We start from the raw sequence: 18125 nt of genomic DNA, 5'->3' as shown, positions 1-18125 counted from the left end.
CGATTGCCGCAGATTGCCCGATGAGTGGTGGTATGACACCAGTGAGTCAGAGGGGAATGAGACTTTTGGCTTTTGTTTGCCTTCGAAGGTCTGCTGTGTTCATGACAACGACAATGCCCCTCTCCTCCACAGGCAAGACCCAGGGGCCGACGAGCTATAAGATGCGTTAAGTGCTCATTATTATCACTTTAGGACACCGGAGAGTTCCGGCAGGCCATAAATGCTCTCAGAAAGGAGTTTCAGTGCCTTACCCACAAGTCTTCTCACATGTAGATCGAAGGTCCAGCAGGCATAGGTGATGACATGGCCAGTTCCCATTTTGAGGTATATCGATGCTCAACAAGGGCTTAAGGATTTGCTAAATCATCAGCAGCTTTCATTCACCACAGTCTGTTTTTTTAGCAATGTCCAGTGTGAAAACAGTCACAGCCATCCAAGCTTTCACAGATAAAAATAAAAGCCTATACGTCATAACGGAAATCAGAAATGGAGGACATGCAGAGATAAACTGACTAATTGACTGATAAATGTCTTATCCATGTTCCGAGAGGAAGTATGTTTGATGTCTGTTGGAGGTAGAGGATGCTCAATGGAAGATGCAAGATGCAGCTCCTATTAAATAATTCACACCCATGTGTAGAGCCGAACAGGTTAAAAGGGTTGAAGTAGTGGCCCAGCAGGCACCGCAGAAGACTTTCACATCAGCATCTCCACACAGGAAAGTGACTGAAGCACTGTCTCAGTGATGGCAAGGGCAACACTTTCACTGCAAAAAGCAATTCAAAGAACCTGATGGATTCATAAATATGAATCTAGATTAAGGATTGTCTCATTTAAACATTAATCAGCCTTTCAAACGAACCAATGAGGACTATCAAAAGAATTTTACATGAAGACGTGGTGAGGAACATAATCAGCAAGTGATGTATTAGCCCGTAGAAAGCATGTTACACTTTGCGCTCGGCTTGACTGAGTGTCAGCTTGCAAAAAAATGTGCCTGTCTTCACTGTTCACTTTGGCATTTCCAACTTGGAAAGAGCAAATACAGTGGTGCCTGTAGAAAAATAAATAGGGAGCTCCACAATGCGAAAGCGCCTGGAGGGACCACAAGGACTGCACGTAGTGCCGTGAGTCACCGCCAATGTTCTCATCACGCCGCTGTCTCGCTGCAAACTGCAAAAGCGTTTCCTCTTGCCTCTTCCTCGCGCTCCCCCTGCACTTGTGCTGAGCTGTTTGCAAAACAGTGAAGGGGCTAATCCTATTACGGGAGCCCCGGCACGTTCCCCCTGCGGCTGCTGCCGGGCCCCGTACAGCACCGACGTGCGAGCCCGATCCAGACAGCGTGCTCCTCGGAAATTACTGTGTCATGCAGCCTCGTTTTCTCCTTTTTCATCAGGTTTTTATGTGTGTCTTGGATTATTCTCATCGTAGAAGAGGCGTGTTGTTTACACACACACACAAACACACACACCTCACAGTCTTATGATCAGGAGAGATCATGTGAAGGTGCCAACTGAGACTCTATGTGTAAACATCTTGAGAGGGGATGTTTGTACGGCAGCAGGATCCACATTAGCATATGACAGGGGTGTGACAAAAGACACCTCCCTCAGGAGTCTCCGCTTCCTCCTCTGTTTGGGTGATGCAGTCTCGAATGCCTGAAAGTCTCGAAAACTTGTTTTCCGTGTAGCAAATTTATAACCTAAACAGGCTTTCTGAAAGCTTGGCGATGCGCGAAATGTGCTAGGGACTGAACTGTGTTTCCACGGGGCTGAAAGACCTGTCAATAAGTAAGGTTTATGCAGTACTGTGCTGAATAGGCTGAAGTGGTGGAGAGCACGCACTGCTGTTTCACAGCAAGCCTGTCCTCAACTCTCTCTCCCCCTCAGCACAGAATCGTAATCAGCAGAGCCTGTTTGAATTGCGGGTCGACAGGAGGCCTTACAGATGCGCATTGTTGCTCTGATGGTCTGTGTTTGGTGCACAGCCGGGCGCACGTCTGTTGTGGTAAGTAGAAACCTTGATCATCAAGTGTGGTGGAAAAAAGGAGAGAGAGAGAGAGAGAGAGAGAGAGAGAGAGAGAGAGAGAGAAAAAACGAAGAGCGAAATGAAGATGTGGTGGTGAGGGGAATTCTGGGGCATCTGGCAGCCTATAGTGGTCTCCCCGGAGGCTCTAATGAGGGGATGTTGCTATGATGCAGGTGGCCATGCACAGGTGCGGTGTGTGCCTCACTCACCCCCGCGTCCCCCGAGAGGACGCCCTCTTACCTCACTATGCTGATGTCAAGGCTCTTGCCTGGCTGACAGCACGTTGCTGAAGCATCTGCTAGTTATTGTAGTTAAATCTCCACCTTGAATGTGGGAAGACTGCTCTTAACAGCCTCTCTAGAGCTAGAGCATGGTAGACTTGTCATATGAAGACAATGTATGTGCATTCATAATTTTTATTATCCAGAGTACCAATTTACTCTAGCACACAACCGTTTCACTTTATATTTTACGTTAAAGCATTACTGTTTAGTGTGTGCCAAGTTTCTGTGATAGCTCCTACTAAAGGGTGGGGTATTTTTAAGCTTTTGCTGGATGTTTTGATGTCAGAGTTGTCGGGAATTGAATAATATGATTACTTTCGGTCCCTGACAGCCTCGTCCCATGAAATCCAGAGCCATTAGAAATGACAAGATGGCCCAGAACTTGCAAGAGGAAGATATTTTTAGACTGTGCTTCTTGTGCTTTTTTCCTCTAAACCCCAACTTCAGAGGATGTGCTTCCATTCAACCAAGTGTTCCTTTGTGAAATCTGGATTCAGCCTATTAAGTATTTCGTTGAAGTAATCACTCTTGATTCAATTGGTGACAGAATGCTTCCTCCACCCTGAGATAGAAAACAATTCTCTCTCTGCCAAGGGCGTTGTGAAGTCTTGCCGTACGTTCTTAAATGATTACAGTCATATACTGTTCTGTTGCTGAGGTAACTGCATCCATTAGCAACCATACTGTAGTACCTTGGTATGAGTTGGGTGGTAATGATACCACTGTGGCAGCAGTGCCCTGTAATTTCCCACACTATGCAATTTCAGATGGTGGTTTGATACAGCAAATAATGCATACAGATGGATTTTAAGTAGCGCTCAAAACCAACCTCCCGTCTGTTTGAAATCTGGCTTCTAATTGTCAGAAGCTTTTAATTTGGTGTTCTTTCCAACATTCCCAAACCAATTAGAGTTTTGCTTAAGTTTATGTAATACAATGAGACCTTGAAAATGAGCTGAGCAATTTGGTATTTATTGTCAATGATAAAGGAATACACCCTCGGTCAAAATGTCTGTTATTGTGAAAAGATAAGCGTGTAAAACAGCCTTCAAAAAGGCATAGAGATGATTAAAACTTTAAGCAATATAAATATGATTTCTTAGTGCCCTTTTACAGTTTCGAAAAAGGAAAAGGGCACATTGCATGGGCACTGGACGGTACTAAATTATTAGTTTTTAAATGCTTTTCATAACCAGTTGTTTTTCAATTCTTGTTGGGGGATTTTCACCCTTTCCTCTATCTACCTTGACTGCTTATTTGAGCTCTATACACAGCTTGGATACCCACTTGGATAATTTGGCAAACAGTGGCGAACGTTCACGGCGTCTATGAACAGTTAAATTTGAACGATTTGGTGTAAACATTCCATTGCAACGGTAACACTTCGTCCAGCTCACGTCCAGCTCCACTGTATGTTCGGGGTGAACTACCTCCTCAGACGGTTTGCGAGTGTTCAAGACAAACAGAAACCTGTTCAAATGTTCAAGACAAACAGACATACTGTTTGCAAACGTTCACCTAGGTTTGCAAATTTGAACGCACCTCAGTTGTTTCCAAAATGCATCAGGCGTCTTTAGATGTTTAGAAAACTTCTGACGCTGAATGATGTGGTGGGGACACAAGATTTTCTTTTCCTCTGATGACTCCCACGGAGGACATACAATATATTGTGCAGGTGTCCCCAGAACTGTGGACCACCATTTCCGAGTCTGCTAAATCTTGAAGGTGTTTTGGAGTTTAATAGTAATCCTGTTTTCTTGTATTATTTCACTTTTATTGCTTTTATATATGTTTTAAATAGTCTTTTTTTTTGCATGTATCTTATTCCTGTTCATTTGAATTTAAATAGTGTAAAGAAGCTTTGATATTTTCTGTGAAAAGGTTGCCCCTCCTTTTCACTAACCCCCCTGACCCTTCCCGCAACATTTAAACTGACTGGTTTCCTCCTACACGCACAATCATGGAAACACACTTACATGCACACAGGCACTAGCTTACAAACACAAACAAACACTGACAGCTTACACTTCCTGGTCCTGCACAACTATCTTTCCCCCAAGGAACACGAGCACCCTGTAATTGGGTAATTGGGTAAGGGAATGTGGCTGATTGTGCAGGGGTGGTGATGTACTTTTATAATTGTATATTGCAGTATTATTTTTATTTAATCAAGAATATATAATAATGTTATTTTTAATGGTGTATGTTGATTTATGGTTCTAATGTATGTCTAAAAGTAAAAACTTTTACTATGACATTAGAAACCTGTTGGTTGATTCTGTTTTGTTTCTTTTTTGTTTGCTATTTGTCAGAGCACTCCTTTTTCCTGCACTGTAAATAAATCCGCACTCCACCAAAATCCACATTGCTTGCTTGCTGTGTCATTTACCCCATCACCACTTCACCTCAGTGAGTCCTAGCTGCTCATCTTGTGTGTGGGTACTGCAAGGGCTATATTTTCACATCTTCTTACAGCCTTCTCCTGCTTTGTGGGCATTTATGCTAATTGTGCATAGTTTGTAATTGTAATTAGTTGTAATTATTACAACTAATTACAATTACAAACAAACAAATTGTAATTAGTGCTACTGTAGGCCCATGGCTGCTGATTCTGGGATCTTGGTTAAAAAATGATCTGAGAGCCCAAATCTCTTGGGGTGCCCACACGTTTGCATGGTGCAAAACACTTTACACTTACAGTATACACAAAAGTCATAAAGTAATCTTGCTTAAATGTTGAAAACTGTTTCAGATTTAACTTCATCCTCAAACACTAATAATTTTTGACCAATGGTGCACAAACCTTTGCAAGCCACTTTATATGCCTGTAATTTTATTATTATTTTATGCTAATCAAGGGCTGACAATAATTTTATTCTGTCAACTCAATGAAATGAAAGTGGATCAGATATTAGTTCAGAACCTGGCAACAATTGTCAATACGTTTGACAAGCAGTCATTTGGACAAGTACTGGGTTCTAGACTGGAGGATTAAAGGGGAACATGGGAGCAAAGTAATAACTGCACTGACAGAGGGACACTTGCTCCAGAAAGAAGCCGACACCAGTCTTAAAGTCAAGAGAATATATGAGCTAATGGACCATCCTCAACATGAGTAATAGCCAAGGCCAGACATAACTCAGAATATGGGCTGTTATAATATAAAATGTCTCTCCCTTTTCGCGTTTGGCCTGCTTTCACTTCACTGTAACACTGTATGTCACAGTGAGAGCTTCACAGTGCACTACAGCCAGCAATTACTGCTAGCAAGATAAACAACATCTCAGAAAGAGCTCCATTCAAATGCACTTCTGGAAAGCAGCCAATAAAATGTTGTGAGGCTAGTTTATCAGAAGCCCTCGGAAACCAACGTGCAGTCATTACATCTGGTTGGTCTCAAATGCCTTGTCTCTTAGTGTTTTGTCCATCTGAAAAAAGCCTCCTCTGTAACCTGACCATGTAGTTTGCATGTCCACGGTGCAGCTGAAGTACTCACTGTGACTGCAGTGAACAGATGGTGGTGCACTGAGATTTTTTGCAAACTCGTTTTGTAATGAGTATGTAATTACATCAAACTTTGGTTGTAATATACCATTAAAATGTCTGACAACACGTGGCTACAAGCTTAGTACAAGTTCTTCCAGTAATCTACACTAATCTACACAAATCGGTCATGGCTTGTAATTTCTCTTCAGGCCATCTAAGTAAGATTGCTTTTGTCTGACTGTGTTCTCCCTTTGTGGTTTTTCACTTTTGTAAGGCAGAAGTGACTATAGCTATACAAGCTGTAGAAGGTGCTTTTACTGTGAGGTATTATTATCAGCAAACCAAATAGTTGTGTAAAATGACGCGCTGAGGCGCTGTGACACTTAGCTATGTAATGTGCGTTAGACACTTTCATATATTTATTTTGTGTAATGTTCACTTAGGAAACATGTCTTATAAAAGTGCAACGGTGTTACATTTTGATTTACAAGTTTCTGTATAATAAATAATTTAGATGTTGCACCAGCACTGCATTGCCAACCAAAAGCTTATCAAATGTCTCTCTCTCTCTCTCTCTCTCTCTCTCTCTCTCTCTCTCTCTCTCTTCTTAGGGTGTAAAAACCCTTGAAAAGATTTAATGGAGAAAACAAGAGAAGTCCCATTAAGATGACACGCACAGACCCACCTGATCTACTGGTATCAACTGTGTATCAAGACATACAAGTGAAATCCCTTTCCACACACACCCAGTCCTCCTGTCCCTCTGAACAATGTGATTCCCCATCTGCCAGCACACTGGAGGACAACCGGGACAAGAGCAAAAAGAGGCACTGCCGTAGCTTTGATTTAGTCGGGTCACTAGACAGGCCCAGATTCAACTCTAACTCTATGGAGTACCCACATAGAAGGGCTGACCGCTATGTGGCTCATCCAGATGTAGCCTGGAATGCCTTGGGCCGCCAGCAGGGCCAACATCGTTTTTCCTCGCCTGACCTTTACACCCATAGACTGACCCCACAGCCAATCAGTGCAGAAATGGCCAGTGAAATGGTCGTTACAGACATGAAGAGAAGGGCCAGGTCGAAAAGTGCCACAAGGGCACAGGCCAGTCTGACCCCTGTGTCCTTTGAAGGCTCCCCGCCCGTGGGAAGAAGGGGAAGAGAGACACAGAGGTTACCACGGGACACCAAGTGGAAGCCAGAGGTGTCGCCACGCCGAGAGTGCTCATTCGCTGCAACCAGAGCGCTCATGCATGAGGTGCACCCCATCAAACTGCAGCCCCAGCGCACCGACACCAGCCGGTACTCCCCAGTGTTCACCCCAGAGGGACTAGACGAGGGCCGGCCGGATAAGCCTGCTACTAGCCCTCACGTCAGGTGCAGGGTGGACATCAAGCCAGACGATGCAGCCATGCAGCAGTCTGGACGAAAGCCTGCAACACCTAGGATGGACATACCTTGGCAGAGGTACCCAAGTGGACAAAGTCGGAGTCTAACTGTGCCCCGTCATTTTTCAATGTCAAGGACACCGACACCCACAGACTCCTTCAGTGGAGACTACAGACAGGCGTACCAGTATTCCCACAGTATGCCAAACAGTTACATGCACCCTGTGGAGATACCAATGCAAAGGATGCCTTCTCCAAGGGAGCCGAGGGAATACTATGGAAGGGAAAGAAGGGCTCATTCCAGCCCCAATGTGCCAACTAAATTCTTTTATGCAGAGGATCTGGGGAGATATGCTACCCCTGCACCTCCTCCAGCAAGGACTTACTACCATGAGGACCACTTCAGCATTCCCAGCCAAAACCTCACCCCCAAAGTCCAGTATGTACAAGACCCAAGGACTCGACTGGTACATACTGTGCCTGCCCGGCCATATTTTGCTGAAATAGACACATGCCAGTATCCACCACAGGTGTATCAAAAACCTTACGCTCCAAGCGAACCTGGGCCATACATTATTCAGACACCCCCTGCAAGGTCCTTCTACGGAGATGATCCAAGGACGTACCAGATCAAGACGGCGCCCCCACGCATTTTCTACACGGGTGACCCCTATGCACCCCCTATGGAGCACCACATTCCAGCAAGGGCATACTACACTGAGGGCCGTCAGCGTGCGCGAGTGGTGCAGCCCCAGCCTGATGACTGGTATGGCTCTGATGTGTCAGGCTATTCTACACATTACCCTTCCTCTTATGTCTCTCAGGTCACTCCGACCCGAGTCAGGCAAGAACCGGTGCTGACCACCTGGTATGCTAATCCCTGCGTTGATGCAGCAAGGCCAGTCCAAGAGCCGAGACAACACTCAAGGTCCTGGGACAATATCCTGAACACACACGTGGAGCGAGAGCAACCTCAAGCTGCACCGCGAGGTCGCAGCTACGAAACTCTCCTGAATCAGGAGAAACAGACTTCGTCCAAGGAGGACAAACCAAAACCTGTGGTTGTCAACCTATCTACATCACCAAGACGCTATGCAGCCCTGTCTTTGTCCGAAAACTCCCTCATTGACAAGAGCCCGACAGAAGGTGGCAAGAGTGCATCAGGAAAGCTTTGGTACGTCACGCCTGAGATCACCATCACTGACAATGACATTCGACCAGGAATCCTCACGAAATCAGAGGGACGCTCAGCTAGCTGGGATGTGCTTGATTCTAGAAGTGCTCCAGGTCTGGATGATGCAACCGCACAGGAAGCAACAATGTCCTGCTCAGTGGACTCTACCAAAGAAAAGACACACAACAGTTCGTCACTGCAGCAAAGCCTAGAGCAGCTTGATGAGCTTTTAGCAGATCTTGTCATTGACTACAAGCCTTCTTGTAGCGGTAGGCATAGCGAAGACCTATTGGGCCAACTCAAGAAACTAATTGACGATGAGGAAGCGGCATCTTTAGCCAGAAAGGATTCAAAGGCAGGGTCTGAGAGCAGTTGCCCTCTGGACAAGCAACCCACCTCGATCAGAATGACCCCAGATTCTTTTAAAGACATAGATGCCACCTGTGATACCACCAGAAGCACGGAGGAGTGCTCCCCAGATCAGAGTCCTGATGAAGATGACACCATGATGTGCTCCAACAGCAGGTGTCAGCGGACTGAGACACTGTTCAATGCTTGCCTGTACTTCAAATCCTGCCACAGCTGCTACACCTACTACTGCTCTCGTAACTGCCGCCGGGAACACTGGGACGTCCATAAAGAAAGCTGCTTGTATGGACGCATTGGTAGTATTTGCCGCCACATCATCAAGCACTGCCGTGAGACAACTGAAGTTCATAAAGCCTTCTCCCGAATCGCTAAAGTGGGCTACTTGTCTCGGGGGAGAGGCGTTCTGTTTTTAGGATTCCCAAATCCAGGATCATCTTCAAACTTCCTTCAGTATGGGCTGGAAAGCCTCCTCATGTCCCCAACGTACCTGTCACTCCGAGAACTAGACAGCTTCAAAGATAACCTGGGGGAGTACTGCAAAGATCTGCAGGAGGCTGGGAAGGAGTATGATCCCAATGAATGTTTCCTCTTGAATGTATCCATCGCCGTTGGCGATCAAGTGCCAGACGGACCATCACCAAGGGTCCAGAGCCCAACTGTCAGGAAATACGCCAAGGTTGCTCTGGCCTCCTACAGCCCAGAAAGGAAGGTTCAACGGAAAGAGAACGACATGGAGACACTGATCCTCACGCCACCGCCGGGGACGGCCGACATCGACAAGGAGGGAGAGGAAGGGAGGAAGGCACGAGAAATCTGCTTTATTAACATCCAGCGAGAGCTGAGGATGCGAGGGGTGTTCCTACGCCATGAGTACCCACAGATATACCAGCAGCTCTGTGAGTTCGTAGAGAGGAACAGGAGGTTTACACCCACTACCATCTACCCAATTGACAAGCGGACAGGAAAACAGTTCATGTGCATGATTATGGCTGCCTCTGAGCCAAGGACACTGGACTGGGTAGGCACCCCTCATCTTCTTGACGACATCATCTAAGCAAGTGCACCTTCCAATGTACATAAACAAATCTATATATATGTATAGAAATACATATATATATATTGTGATACAATACATATCTCTATATATTGGGCTTATTTATTATAAATGTTTGTAGATATGTATTTTATTATTCACAAGAGATATATTCCCATCTGCGTGTGGTCAGTATTATTCATATTTAGAATATTGCCTGCCAAATGCAGAATAGAAGTAACTTCTAGTTTGTTTATCGTCATGATGTTACCAATCTTTGTTCACTCAGTTTCCTACTTTTCTGATTAGCACATATTATTTTTTCATGGTTGTACATACATGTTCTTGTGATTTGAAATGCCTTGGTCCAGTTTTGAAATAGAGACCATTTCTGTTTTTATAGCTTACAGTCATGCTGTCTCTTCTTGCATCAATGCACTTAAATGGAGGTCATTTTTTTCCTTGGACCAGTTTTACTTAGGTTTGGTTGAAGGTCTAATCTATCATATCTAATTTGGGATATCATTCAGTTAAGGGAGTTTGTTATTGTCCTATAAGTGAAAAAATATTTTTTCCTATGCAACCAAATCTGTTGAGGAACTCCATTTAAAGCTTATTTACTTTGGAAAACAAAAGAAATGATTGATTTTATATTTATACATGCATGGAAATATGAGAATATATAATACTGATTATATTATACGACATTGAGATATATTATGAAATGATGGTATATAACTATATTCAGAAATTATAATATACTGTGGTTTGAAAAAATAAACCAAGTGTCCACAATCAGATAATAGTCTTTTCCTGACAGATGTGAAAGAAGAGAAATCACAATGAATTTAAAAAAGGTTCTATAGCAGCAGGTTTGTGGAATTCACTATGAAAGTAGATATTCCTATGGTTTCGTTAAATGTTGCATAAAGAAAGGTTTTTATTGTTTGGAAGGAAAATTTGTACTGCTGAAAACTCCTACAGATGAAGAGGCAGAGTATTATGTTACAAAGTCTTAATGCTGAGATGCTGTAGTGCTGTAATTTGGTATCTCATTTCTGTAAGTGATTTATCCTGTATGGGTTTCAACTGAAGTAAATCCACTGGTGCTTTAATGTATGCTTGGTAGAATTACTTGAGCAATAACTGAACTTGAAGGCGAAGTCGACTTAAAAGTATAGTTTGTATGGAATCATGCTATACACATTAGGTGTTGGCCTGTACTGTTCGATTTGAAACACTGTGAATTGAGACATCTGATGTTCATTGTAGAGTACTCCTGCGGTCTCTTAAACTAGTCTCTAAGTCCAAGGTTAGATATCTGTGCTGAATATGAACTGAGATGTTTTAACACAGCTGCTGTACTTTTTGTCCATAGACATTTGTGATCAGTTTGCCTCAATAGCTGTGTGGTCTGGTACTTAAATAAGCTCGCAAACAAGTTTGCTGTGTGTGTTTGAATGCATTGAGTATATGATATTTGCTTTACGTTTATTAAAAGGTATTTTCATGGATAAAAAAAATAAGTAATTTTCTTGTCACTTTCCCAACGTAACTGCCTCCGACAGCAGTAGTGGCATTCAGGACAAGTTTTTTTTTGAGAGAGGGCCATGCCAGGAGGGCACAGGTTAGTTGAGTGAGGGGCATCTTGAAACGTCACCTGTGGTGTAGGATTATGTTGCACAGAGTTGCACTTTTAAGTGACCTTTTACTCAGAGTTTGGTCCCTATTTATTTTACTTCCTGTTACATTTTTTTAAAACCTCTATGAAAATATGTCCTGTTTTTATTTTTAAAAAACAGTGCCCTCTGCTGTTCGTAATGAGTTAAACGTGTAGAATGACTATCACCTCCGGCTTGGTCAGAGTTTGCAAGTATATCATACTTTTTTGTTTTGTCAAGGTCTCTTGCATAGCACAACTCTCACACACGTCCTAGTACAAAAGCACTGCTAGACTCCCCATGGCACATGGTCTGAACTCACTTGCTTGGTAGAACCTGTGCGAAGACCTGATTGCATGTAATTCTATTTTTTCTATTTTATCATGACATTGATGATGATTATTAATTAACCTGCTTGACTCTTTGATATTTGAAAAATCTATGAAGGAAAACTCTTTAGGAGTAGTGGTAAATGAGTAATATTTTTTAAGATCATTGTGCAACTGTTCCTGTTATGCTGACATAAAAATATGGAGAAGAAGCCTCATATTAAAAATAAAACTCTTTAAACCATTGTTGTATTTTTTCTATGTCCATTCTCTTTTTTTGGACTGTTTGCTGTTTATAAATCATATCTAATAAACGGGACAGGAAGATGGATCAAAAGAAATGCCTGTTTAATTTCTGTGTGAGATGATTCTCAATCTGTGAGTGTGTGTGTGTGTGTGTTCTTTTTCCTGCATGTTCGTTTGTACATTTTTGTGCTTGTGCATTTGTACATTTGCATGAGTGTGTCTGGTTGTGTGATCATTTTTTAATAAATATGGTATACAGAAAAGAGAGAGGACAATTGAGGTTCACAAAAGCTTACAGCACTCAAAACCAGGCCAGTGATTTCTTATTTTGCAAGATGATTGCACTCCCCCCCCCCAAACAAAAACAAACCCAACAACATGCTGCAACAAACAATCCCATCTTCCCCCTCGGTCTTTCTCTTTCTTTTTGAACCTTGCATCCAACAGAAGAGCCACCATACATACACATACACACTCAAGGAGGAGAAAATCAATTTTGTAGGTGAATGGGCAGTCTGAATGAGGTAAGAGGACCCGCAGGGAGTATTAAGTGCATCTGTGTGAGGGTACTCTTCTTACCTCAGCTCAGCAGCGGAAGCATACCCTAGTGGTTGTGGTTGAGACAAGAGTCCTAGCATCGCTGGAAGGAGGCTTGACAGGCCAGAGTAATAGAGGGGGTATGTGAGGTGGGGGATGGGAGGTGGTTAAACTGTGCAACAAGCAGAAACACACACACATGCGCGCACACACTATGGTTGAACCCCAGAGGCATCATACTAGACCAGCACAACAGCTCTGTGACCTGGATGGGGGCTGAGGACATTGCTGTTATTTTCTATGCACAGTGCATTCACAATACATTCCAGGGAGGGGTTTTCATTAACAACAAGCCATATTCATGGAAGAATATATACTAGCATTAATGTGAAAAACGTCTTTCACTACCAAATATGATTACATAAGGCAAACTTAATCCTAACACAAGTATACTCCATTTGAAGGTGCTTCTAAAACTAGCACAGCTTTCACAGAAATCACTGTCGCAAAGAGGTGAAAATGACTTGCCGTATAAATTTGACAGCAGTGAAACAGTGACATCTGCTGGTAAGTCCTTTTTAAAGCAAACTCTCCACACAGGAGCACTGCCTAAAACTGCTGAGATAATTAATGATTCAGGTGAGGTCCATCGTTTAATGCAACGCCAGAGGAAATGAACTCAATTTCAGGGGTGACATAGTAATATTAGTCAGGCTCTCTGAGCTCAGCAGTTCTCCTCATGGACGATGCTTCCCCCCTCAGGTGATGCCTGCAAGTTTAAAATATGCTGTAAGCCTTGTTGTATCAAAAGAAACTAAATTAATGAGCTTGTGTTCACAAATGAATTAATCAACTACTGTCACTCAAGCAGCCCACCAGCTGGCTGCAAACAGCACTACATACAAGGGATATAAAACACACACACACACACACACACAAATAACTAAGGATACACATATACAAACAACACACATAATGCACTCAAAAGCGTATCAGTCTTGAACGCTGATAAATAGATGACTTACTTTTGGCTGGACATGCTTTAAGTCCAAGGGCCCTATTTTCGCAACGCAAAAACCGACACACAGCGTATTCCTATCGTACACTCGAGTTTTTCGCCATGCCCTTCTCTTTTATTACACGATGCGCTCAGGGGTGTGGCAATTAACAACCTAAGGTGTGGTCTTGGCGGATTATCTAAAAATCGCTATCTTACACTATGTAAAAAGCATTACGCCACTGACCAAGAAAAACCTGGTCTATAGCGAAAGGCGCATATGAAGCACAGCTAAAGACACACCGTCACGAGATGTAAGCAGCAACTCCTCTGCAGGATAAATGTCCTCAAAAACCTCCATAGCCCAGGGGCCTCAGGTGGTATTAAGGCGTCCCTGACTGTAATGGATTTTTAACAGGCTTTCCCAAAAAGTCTACAAAACAGCTTCAAGTCATACAGAACGCTGCTGCTAGGGTTCTCACGAGAACCAAGAGATCTGAGCATATCACCCCCATACTTAAGTCCCTGCACTGGCTCCCTGTAACATTTAGAATTGATTTTAAAGTACTGTTGCATGTTTTTAAATCACTTAATGGAGCAGGTCCAAAGTATTGTCAGACATGCTAGAACAGTATATATTCCCCCCAGACCTCTCAGATCCCAAGAGAAGAATTTGCTTATAAAACTTACTGTTAGAACAAAACATGATGAAGCAGCATTTGCCTTTTATGCAGTTCACCTCTGGAACCAACTTCCAGAGGATATAAGAAATGTACCAACTGCTACCTATTTTAAAGGTATAATATGCAGGTTCAGGTATTTTAGGCGACTGTAGAGCTCCCTCTGGAGTCGCGATATATTTACATTTTACTCTGCTGTTGTAAATAGTCTACTTCTCGTGGCTTGTTCCACCTTTACACAATGAAATGCTTTTTTTTTATGTGAAGGATTATCAACAGGCAAAAACTATCTCCAAAGAGCTATATCTGACAAAGTAATGTTTCACGATTCTTGCCATATGTCTTCGGGCTGCTATTCTTGAAGTTGAATGGCTGGTTATCTCGTTAGTGACTCGCTACGGCTGTGTTGTATGGCTATAGGTGAATGATTCTACTATTAGTAGAAGTTCGTTTACCATCAAATTGGCTTCATAAAGGTTATATTAAGGTGAAAATCTCGCATAGTGTACCTTTAAATCAAGACTCAAGACTAATCTGTTCTCAGTGGTTTACTTTCAGTCTGACTACTTATAGCCATTTTTAATTGCATTCTGTGTTTTACTACTGTTATTTTATTTTATTTTATTTTATTTCATTATTTTATTATTTATACTTTTCTATATTATTTGCTCTCAGGGTTTTCTGATTTTTATTTATTTTATGCTTTTGTTATACCACTTCTATCTATTTTATGTAGCTTTATTTATTTTATCCATTTATATTTGTATATTTCTTGTATTTTTATATTTTGTATATTTCTATTATTTCTCTTTTTTAAATGGTTTTATTTAAAAAAAAAAAAATGTAATATTGATTAGGTGTTAATCAATATTACTACACTAGGTCAAAGTACTCCCAAGTGCTATTGCGCCACACATTGTAGTTCTCCTGTTTATTCGCTTGGAAAATCGCCACGTTTCATGTTGTGTGACCTTACACATTTTTATCAACTACTCGTGCAACTGTATTTAAGTAGGGAAAACGTGGATGTGTTTGATTACTGCTATCTTCCTCCCTCTATGGCTACGTCTGAGCCCGCTAGCAAAGCAACATGCTAACACATTCGCGCCGCGCGCCAGAGTGCTTGAGTGCACGTACCGACACGGGAGAGGTATGACTCAACTCGTGAAAGTTAAGGTAAGAACATATATTACTACTGACATTGGGTGGCGTGTTCCTTTAAGGACACTACTTTCTATAGTTTCGTCAAACAACTGTGTATTTTGTGGGGGTTTGACCTTTAACCTTTGACACTTTTTGCACATTTTTGTGTACAGTACAGGCCAAATTTTGGACACACCTTCGCATCAAAACTATGAATGAATGCAAATAAATGAATGAATGAAAATAAAGGAAACACTTTTGGCCTGTACTGTATACATTATTATGAACAGAACTTCCTGACTTTCTAGATCTACACAAGCAGCCTGTCAACAAAATGAATCTAATGTTGGAACAAGTTACAGTTTGAACCTTATTAATGGCACGCTGAGGGAGGAGACAGCTGAAATAAAGTGCAGAGCCCACAGACTTTACTGATCAGAGAAAGTAAGTCTGGTGCGATAAAAGCAAATTTTTAAAGATAGGCCCAGAACTAGTAAACATTGGAAACACATGGGGCCCTATTATCATAGTCTAAAATGCATGGTTACTGGTGAAAAGCTTATTTAAATTTAGTGGGATGTCCAGTTCACATTGAGAGTGTTTTCGTTATCAAATGTCGGGCGGATGGCGCAACAAGGCGTCCCTAAGTTTCTTAATCAGACCATCATGATAGAGCCCATGGTCTCCAAAATAAACTATAATAGCCTACATGAGTATCTAGTAGTCAAATAACACTACTCAATAGAGTTTGTTCAGATTTACTCAACTGCTAAGCAGATTTTGAGGCACTTGTTGCCACATGGAATTCCAAACCCTTTCCCCCTGCATCAAACTGTAAATATGGGTGCTCCATAACTTGGGCCAGATGTTTAGCACTCCCTAATTTTAGTTTACTGCCGCCTATTCGAACAAGACATATGGTTATGGCATGATTGTCTTGTTTGTAAATATGGGCCTATACATATGTATATTTTTTTCACAGTCTTGGATAGCCTTAGCATATTAGCACCAGAAATCTGAACCAGAACCCTCATGGCATGTTTAAGTCTTAGATCTGTATGTCTTGGTTGAATAGGCTGCACATGCTAAATCTTGTGAGCGCTCCTGGATATTTGCATCTTGGTTACCCAAAAATAATAGGCCCCAAGTTGTAGCGCACCCATACACCCATACACACAATACCAACAGAAACACTAAATCTAGCTGCATAATTGAAATAAAAGGGTTTGAAACTGCATGCTGTCACAAACTTTGGAGTATGGCCTGCTCGGCAGGTGAGGGGTAAAACTGGATAAACTGATTGATATTCTTATTCCACCACTAGCCTTCATGGTCTGATTCTGATAGGTAAGTTTCCACTAACGGGTCTGTCTTTACAAAGTCACTCTTAATGCACGGATCCTTTTCTTATGTGACTTCCTGATCCGAGGGATACACATTAACTTAATAACCTGACTCCGCCAGATGGATTTGCGAGTGAAACCTTGAAAGCTCGCGAGATCAGGATGGTCTCACGAGGCTATTAACTTAATGCCTCGTGACTGGAAATTCCAATTCCAATTCCAGTTTCTTTAAAAGCAAACCTTCCTGACAGCTATATGTTTTACACCACTGGTTTTATAGGGTTTCACTTAAAGTGGAATGAGAGCCCTCTAGAGAGAGAAAAACAGTACTACAAGTAAAAGGCTTCCACAAGGGTTCACTCTAGACACAAATTATTTAATTAAGTCATTCAAGTGTACAGCATTCTATGAGTCATATAGCCTACATCTTCAACATTGCATTAGAACAATGTTGTTACACTATTTAATATGCATGTGTTTGGCCCTCATCTCACTCATCTCACCTGAAGTCCCATCCCTACAACTGCCCTATCATCGCCTATTACTGTCCCCCTGCCCAGATTCCTGGCCCGTGCAGCCTAGCGACCCACTACTTGCCCTATGGCAACTCCTAATCCCCCTGGACAATTCCATTTCCTACACTGGACTATTTGAACTTTCTGACAATAAATAGGATTCATGCATTATCATACCGAATATGTAACCATCCCACCTCTTGTAACATACACCTCAGGTGGCTTTAAACACCATGTTCTATTCCGCTCCAAAAAAGCTGGTATGCTGTGCAAATCGTAAGTCAAACCAGAATGCTACGTTTTGTAAATAATGTAAATCCTATATTTAATTGAGAATAGTACAGAGACAACATATCAATTGTTGAAACAGAGGCATGTTATTGTTTTTTGGAAAATATATGTTCAAATTTGAATTTGATGCAAGCAACACATATCAAAACATCTGTGTTGCTTCACCTCTTCTTTTAATAACATTCTGTACATTTTGGAAACTGAGACCAGTTGCTGGAATTTTGAGAATGAAATATTGTCCCATTCCTGCCCAATATAGGATTTCAGCTGCTTAAGTCTGTACATTTTGGGAACTGAGACCAGTTGCTGGAATTTTGAGAATTAAATATTGTCCCATTCCAGCCCAATATAGGATTTCAGCTGCTCAAGTCTGGGGTCTTCTTAATCATGTTTTTCATTCCATGATGCACCAAATGTGACAGGTCTGGACTGCAGACAGGCCACTTTAGCACTTGGACTCTTCTACTATGGAACCAGAACTGTGCAGAATGCAGTTTGACATTATATTCCTAAAATATTCAAGGTCTTTACTATCCAAGACACATTGTCTGCATGGCACCATGCCATAGGCACCAATGCACCATCCCCATACCATCATGGATGCTAACTTTTGAACTGTGTG

General features: G+C 42.2%; 1 protein-coding gene across 1 annotated transcript; it reads left to right on the top strand.

Moving 5' to 3' along the window:
• The first annotated feature begins 1682 nt into the window (after nucleotides 1-1682).
• On the top strand, nucleotides 1683-9918 carry ajm1 (apical junction component 1 homolog). Its single transcript, XM_076283376.1, has 2 exons — nucleotides 1683-2007; nucleotides 6410-9918. The coding sequence occupies exon 2, from the start codon at nucleotides 6465-6467 to the stop codon at nucleotides 9780-9782; it is 3318 nt and encodes a 1105-aa protein (XP_076139491.1). The 5' UTR covers nucleotides 1683-2007; nucleotides 6410-6464; the 3' UTR covers nucleotides 9783-9918.
• The last annotated feature ends 8207 nt before the right edge of the window (nucleotides 9919-18125 follow it).

Source organism: Alosa pseudoharengus, unplaced genomic scaffold, assembly GCF_046254945.1.
Source record: "Alosa pseudoharengus isolate Yale_2024_CS ecotype anadromous, Long Island Sound unplaced genomic scaffold, YU_APseudo_1.1 YU_APseudo_1.1_scf_14, whole genome shotgun sequence".
Lineage (NCBI taxonomy): Eukaryota > Metazoa > Chordata > Actinopteri > Clupeiformes > Clupeidae > Alosa > Alosa pseudoharengus.
The sequence above is the reverse complement of the archived record's forward strand: the minus strand, read 5'-3'. Positions and strand labels throughout refer to the sequence as shown.